The 7429-nt window shown below is 43.2% G+C and overlaps 2 protein-coding genes across 2 annotated transcripts; both read right to left on the reverse strand.

Moving 5' to 3' along the window:
- Window positions 1-799: 799 nt before the first annotated feature.
- LOC120294464 (NDR1/HIN1-like protein 10) lies at window positions 800-1408 on the reverse strand. The gene has a single exon (XM_039314553.1). The coding sequence runs from the start codon at window positions 1406-1408 to the stop codon at window positions 800-802; it is 609 nt and encodes a 202-aa protein (XP_039170487.1).
- Window positions 1409-4862: 3454 nt separating this feature from the next.
- Window positions 4863-5765, reverse strand: LOC120294523 (NDR1/HIN1-like protein 1). Its single transcript, XM_039314655.1, is given in 2 exon segments — window positions 4863-5032; window positions 5035-5765. Coding segments are annotated over 2 exon segments (633 nt in total). The 5' UTR covers window positions 5606-5765; the 3' UTR covers window positions 4863-4970.
- Window positions 5766-7429: the final 1664 nt, after the last annotated feature.

The following is a 7429-nucleotide window of genomic DNA, read 5'->3' on the forward strand; positions in this document are numbered from 1 at the left end:
GAAAAACCCGTTCCTCCCGCCATAGCGGGCGCCATTGGAATAAAGCATGCTTTGCTCATGAATAGAATGTTGTTCACTGTGAACCCATATAAAACCTATGGATACTATGACTATGAAAGATACTTGCGAAGAGAGGATTGGTGAAAACGTGGAATGTATTCACGAAACCTTGCGTCACCTAGACAAAGTCTGTCTTGACCAAGACAATGGATTCGAACTATTTTTGAGATGAAAGAGACATATGTCGAGTAATGAACTCGGTCTACGGCCTCTACTCGAGTTTATTGAGATGTTTTACCAACTCAATTCAGCTCATTTCAGCCAATGAAACTTTTGGACGAAAAATTAATCGGACCAATCCCAACCGATAGAGTCACTCTCCAACATGTCACTTTCTTCATATAGATAGTTGAAACGTTTCTTACATTTCAAGTTTCATTCACTATTGCACCTCTAAATTATTGAAGACGTGAACATTTCAGCGTCGTCTTCTTTTGTTTGGTTTAAAATAAAAAATTATGCGAACTTTGAAACATTAAAATAAATAAAAAGCCGCTCGTGTTAAGTGAAAAAAAAGAAGAGGCAATTTTGTGAATCTCTTATTCATACTATAGACAAGAAAATGAGCCAAATAAGAAGCACCACGAAGTGGAAATATGCACACACACAAAAGCAAGATCCATAGGGCATGTCTTGTCCCGTATACATGCATCCGAAACCAATAAAGTACACGCTGAATTGAAAGACCAAAAAGAAACATAATCGCAATCCTCAAAATCACAAACATCCGACATATAACTTAGAAGATATTCCAATCGATGTCGCACTTGGTAGTCTGAAAATTAGCAGAGGATCCGCCATTCTTGGAGCTCGACGGAACATTCAGGTCACACTTAACTTTGGGCTTGAACCTGAAAGTCTTCAATGACCCTAGTTTGAACCTCACTCTCAAATACAGCTTCACCTTGATATCGAAAACACCGGCGGCCTTTTCCTTGTTGAAACTGGAGAGCTCCGACCCCACCACTTTCTGGCCTGCGAACGCCGGACTAACCACGCTTGTATTCTTGTGGCCCTGATAGAAAGGAGCCACGTCGGCGACGCTGAGCCTCTGGTCATCGTAGAAGGCCCTCGCCTCAAGACGGTCGTAGTACACGCCGATTTTCTTGTTGGGGTTCCGGATAGTGAGGTTGAGCTTGAGGTTGTAGTTGAGGACGGATTTGTTGGTGGTGAGATTGAACCGGGTCAGCTCGGCCTCGGTTACATGGAACTTGACCAGGTTGACGGGGCGGAAGATGAGCCAGAAGATGAGGGCGGCGATGCCGATGGAGATGAGGACCGCGAGGATGATTTCAAAGAGGAGTTTGAGGAGGCCGCAGCAGCAGTCGGGGCCTTGTTTCCCCGCCATGACTGGATCCTTGATGAAGAAAAAGATGGGAGAGGGCTGGCTGTTTCTTTAGTTTGTAGGGACTGGAGTTTGAGAATGAAGTGGGTGGATGAGGAAGATGATATTGTATCCTGGGTTTTATTGGAGGAGTTGGGAGGAAATGACAGGGGAGCGGCACAGCGTTGACCGTTGACGCGGTTGATTATGCTCAATCAGAAACCAGACATGAATCCGCACCTTGCCGGGGAAAACAAATGATGCATTACACAGTCGCATTGTAATTAGGTAACGTGTCAATGCTTATGTAGTAAGTAATCTACCAACTAAAACTATGTCAACTTTAAATTGACTTTTTCTTTAAAAAAAAGGGAGATTCATCTTTATACTTCGTCCTAATTATCCCTTTTCATGTAAGGATAATGTTTCCATTATGATCTACGGCGATTGAAATAGATAGATCCTATTGAATAAGTTTCGATATTGTAGACACGGACCAATTAAACAAAAGCTACAAAAAGAACCCGTTAGTATGACTAATCTCTTTGCTCTTTGCCAAGTGAAATTTCTCATGAGAAGGGGAAAGAGATTCGGCGTCTATGCTGCATAGTGAAGATGTTGCTAAAAAAAGAGTTTTCAGAATCCCTTTTGGCTATCGACTAGGCTAGTGAAGATGTTGCTAAATAAGCTGCATTTCAATTGCAGATAATGGAGGGAGAGGGAGTTCGTAATTCCTCTATGCCGTCAGTCATAGGTCATGCCTTCTACTTTAGTTTTCTTTTTTTTTTCTTTTTCTCTTTTTTGCAAAGCAAAATTAGATCCCACGTTGTCGTGGTCAACTCTCAATCTAAAATGAACCGACCTGTCAATGTTTTCGCATTGATAACGAGTAAGATTGAAAATGAACAGTTTCCTAAGTTTGTATGTTACTGTCTCATCTACAGCTAGTAACGTACCACGGGCGATCGGCTGGGCAGCCAAGGCTTCCGCCCCAAATTAAGCTCAGCTTCAACATTTCGGGCTACACCCATAGATCCAAGTCTAAACCTAGCCTATATCAACAACAATAAGAACCGAGAAGATCTATAATTGGGTTCAATTCGGGCTGCATCTAGGCCCGACCCAGTTTTCATTTTCTTTTATTATTTTTCAAAGAAAACCAGATGCCTTAACATGCTTCTTTAGGCACAATAAAGCTCTAATTTGAAACTTACCAAGCACATTTGGAGATGGGCCAATCCAAAGGATTGTTTTTTTGGTCAGACCGGAGAACGCTAAGTAGGTGTAGGATTTGAAGACATGTCGCAAATTTTTAATAAATAAAGTGAAAGGATCTATATGAAATTGGAGAAGTCTAGGCTACCCAAGTTTTTGACTTAAGATGTATATCGATTGAGATCTTTTTGCCGAGCACAATCATTTATTCGAGCGCATTGATCTCTAGTGTGCCATGATAGTACCTATGATCAAAGACTTTCTTTCAGAATGATAACCAGAAATATGTCATGGAAACAAAGCTTAGATGAGACAATGATGCAATTTCTTGGCCGAGTTATAAGCCGTCTAGCTAACCCATTTCTCCCATCAGGCAGGTCGTATTCTGCCCGTCTTCCTAGACGTAGATTGAATGGAAACGAGCCATTAGTTCCTGCCGATGCGTGAGCAACAAGTTCATATTGCTAGTAGAAACTAGTATTGGCTTATGGGCCTGAAGAACAGATGTGAAGAAGCATATAAAGCCCGTGTTCTCCATTCTTCCCATTCGCAATTTCACGACGCCTTCTTACTTGGATGTGGGGGCCAGCTCATGTTCATATCGCTTTGGAGGAATAAACCACGCCCTCCTAACATTCACTTTCTCATATTTTTTGTTTTTCAGGTTTCTGGCTTTTTGGGGCAGTTCAGTTATCGCAATAGTGGCGTGGACAAATCATTGTCCTAAAGAGCGAACCTAACACGACCATTCAATACTCAATAAAATAATGGAAGAATTCTATCCGAGTCGAAACTCCATAAAATGAATTGACTGGACACACACTCCACATGTGGCCAACATGTGGAGTAGGGGGTGGGTGAAAGTTAGAGAAAGACGTGGGGGACCATTTCGGCATATGGGAAAATAATTGCCCAAACCCTTCCGATCACGCCATCATTAATAGGCTGTGAAGATGGATGGTGAGAACAGGGGACTATGAAAATGACCACCCCCCACTGGAGAGAAATCATTGCCCACACTGGTTAATGAAACACGGGAAATCCAATTCGTACAAACCGTCAAATCATATAAGTTTCACGTGAGCCCATGTTATCTTTTTGATTTTTTTCCTTTGCTTAGAATAGTCCACCTTGTCGACAGTGGATGTGAATTGAGGTCACACAAGTCGGATTCCTGTACTAAATTTTCGCCGCCGCAAGCCGTCTCCAATGAACCACACAGATGACTCACCCACCCTTCTCGATAATTCAACATCATCACCCACCGTACCATTCCACTAGCTACTCTTTCCATCCTGTCCCAATTTAATTCTCTGTAGGAAGACTTTTGGTCTAGGAGTTTATTCCTATCCTCCAATTGTGCGTCATCCCTATTCTATTTCATTCGTATAGATTACCGCCCCCAAAAAAGGAAAAATAAATTGTATGCACACATGGGTTGTTTTCATATAGATTGTAATATAAACAAGAATAGTTAAATGGACCGATCCTTTGGAAACTACCTTATTAACCTTTCTTTTCTCTGTTTAATCTCACCATATGTTATAAAGGCTCGTCGTTTGTGTCGATATTGAAAGATTTTCCAACACCCCCGCCCCCCCAAAAAAAAAAAAAAAAAAAATGCATGGCCAATTGGAAAAAATGAAGGATGGGTCTATTATTATATCGAGGATAGGCATGGATGTGTAATGTAAAGGGTACCGCTATTATGTCACGCACACACGAACCCTTGACGTTGACTCTACGGCCATTTTCTATTCGCACCTTTCGGAATCGCCCATCCCAAGGGAAAGGAAGAGAGATCCAATGAAAGAATTCAAGGAGGACTAGACATGAATTCAAATAAAGTGATAAACAAGAGTAGACGCGTAGCGACCATCATCATCATCGTCATCGTCACAAATAAATAAATAAATAAATAAATAAATAAATGTCATTTTCCAGATGCAAAAAACCATAGATAATGACACCGCACCCTCCGCTGGACGATCGAATTGACACAATTATTGCCCTTTTTTTCTTATTGCAAGTCGCAATCTCATCGATCATAAAATGACAAATTACACAACTTGCCACCGAATTTAAGATTCTCCTAACTTTGTCCTCTTTAATTACCTCCGTTTTTATTATAATTTCCTGGTAAAACATCGAAGTATACACAGTTCAAGACGTAATTCCACAGATACCTAAAAACCCAACATATATCACGTACCAAAGTGGACTGAAATTGCGAAAAAAGAGAAATAAAAATAATAGACGAGAGAGAGGGAGAACCATAATTGTCCGATAAAAACAACAGAGCATGTGCATGTGCTTGTGCGCGTGTATCTGCTTAGGTGATGGTGGCGGCTTAATGTAGGCCGTCGCCTTCTCACACGTCGACGCTGCACCTCTGGACCAGCTGGTACTTGACGGCGTTCTCGCCGACGGTGATCCGTTCATCTTCGACCCGAACGTGATGAACGCCGGGCACTTCACGTAGAGGTGGTACCGCCCGGTGATGAATGTGCCGAGCTTCCACCTGACCCGCCCGTCCATCTTGATCAGGAGGCTCACGGCGCCGGAGGACTGGTCCTGGGCCAGCGCGAGGGAGTTGTAGGGGGCGACGGGGACGTCCGTGCCGTAGACTAAGGGCGACCACACGTCGACCTCCTTGTGACCCTGGTAGGACGGTTGGATCTGGGAACGGTAGGTGATCTGCTGGCTGTGGTAGGTGGCGTAGGTGTCGAGGCGGTCGTAGTAGATGCCGAGCTTGTCGTTGGGGTTGCGGGAGTAGATGGTGACCTGGAAGTTGATGGTGAGGAGGCTGGGGACGGAGGCGTTGAAGGTGTAGACGGTGACGTCCTGGAGGACGAAGCGGGGCTTGTGGGGCTGGATGATGGCCCAAGCGAGGAGGAAGGTTAGGAGGAGGATGAAGTTGAAGATGAGGAGGCCAACGAAGATGCGCTTGCCGCGCCGCCGCCACTTGCTTTCATGCTTCCCGCAGCCACCACCCTTGACCGACATGGTGGTTGACGGCGGCGGCGGAGGAAGAGGAGGAGGAGGAGGAGGGAGGAGGAGATAGGTTTGAGGAGGAGGGACTGGAGTGAGAGAGGGAGTGAGAGGTTTTCCTGCTCGGTTGGTGTATATAGAAGCGGAAGCGCTAGGGAGATAGGGTGAGGGGAGAGGGGATGGGCCTTATGCTTTTTGAGAAGGGCGAAATAGGTCGACGTGTGATGGACGCATTTGTGAATGATTACTTTTTATTATAATTCCCTTTTTTATCATTTTGGATGGGAGCGAAGTGAATCGAATGATGATCTTGGTGTCTGGTGGTGGAAGAAGTTGAGGGAGAAGAAAAGAGATGTGATTGAGAAAAATGGGCATCTTTATTGACTGTTCTCTCTATAATATGCAAATTATGTATCAACGAGACAATAATGGTGGAGTTGTAGATGGAGGGTATTTTTTTTTTTTTTTTTTTTTTTGGGTAAAGTAAAGATGGAGGCTATGTTCATACTCAATGATTGAACAAGACACTTATTACCTCAATTCCATGTAGAAATCTCTAGATTTAGGTCGCTTTTATCATTCGAAAATCTAAACTTAACTTGGTCATAAAGTTTATAAAGTGATTCAAAAAGGAATTCTGGATAATCAGAAATCTCCATTTGTACATTTGGGTTTTTAACAACAAAAAGAAGGACATCATCTAATGAAAGAAATTCTAAATCTCATATTAAAAATTAGTTTAAGGAATGAGTGCATGCACTTTGCGAATTCCAACGGGGCACGGAATCGCGCGAAGAAAACCAGATCCGCCTACCTCGCTACGCGGCCATATTTTTCTCTCTCATTTCCATCTTTAATTTACTCGAATGGAAACTCATGCTTCTTTCAAGAGCAAATCGAAGCAAAATAAAAAAGTAAAAACAACCATGAAAAATTCGGGTGGCGGTGGTGCTGGTGGATGGTGAGCGCCAATAAGTGAAGGGGCCCCACGCTAGTTGACAATTCTTGTCCTTAGGAAACGGGAATTCCTCGTCTCATCGACGGCACTAACCCTGCAACGACCAAAAGGGAACAAAAAGAAGAGAAAAATAAAGGAAAAAGGAAGAAAAGTTGCATAATAAAATACCCAAAACCAAAAGATTAATCCCTTTAATCCAATGTTTGGTCTAAAGTGCCGCGTGCAAATAACGGAAATAATCGAAGCGGTTTCGGCCGTCGGCCGGAGATTGGATCGGACGGAGGAGGAGGAGAGGGAGTTTGTACCTAGGGGTCCACCCACCGGGGAAGAGGAGCTCTCCCCAGCTCATCAGCCTCCGCCCACTGACCGACGTTAGCCAAAGCTATGGATGATGGTACAATGGGTTTACAAAATTAACAATATATTAGGTGATATGATAAATCGAGATTAGAAATTTAAGCACGTAAGTCGCATTCGACACTCAGTACTAATATGTCACATCGTTTAGCATACTAACTTTATAAAATTGATTTCGATCTATTGCGCCGACGATAAGATTTCTTTTTAATTTAAGGGGCTTTTGCAATTTCCTTTGCAGTCCAGCCAAACCCATAAAGCGGTACGAAGGGGCGCAGCGTAGCCACGGAATCGACTGGGCCAAAAGCGGTCCCTTTTGAGTATGAGACATTGTATAAGAAACGATTTGTTTTAACTGAGAGCAGTAAGATCCCCGCAAGCTTGAAAGACTAATTTGGAATTAGCCCTTTCTCTCCCTTTTTTTTTTCATTTGAAAGAGCCGTGGAAGGGCTCAAAAGGCTTCACAAGGAGAAAGCTTGCGCTCTAGTTTTCAACCCTTGCGAAGCAATTTCTCCAACTTTCTT

Source organism: Eucalyptus grandis, chromosome 6 (assembly GCF_016545825.1).
Source record: "Eucalyptus grandis isolate ANBG69807.140 chromosome 6, ASM1654582v1, whole genome shotgun sequence".
Taxonomy (NCBI): Eukaryota; Viridiplantae; Streptophyta; class Magnoliopsida; order Myrtales; family Myrtaceae; genus Eucalyptus; species Eucalyptus grandis.

What these genes read in the sequence shown, in the direction of transcription:
- LOC120294464 (XM_039314553.1), bottom strand. Translation starts at nt 1,408, where the DNA reads ATGGCGGGGAAACAAGGCCCCGACTGCTGCTGCGGCCTCCTCAAACTC.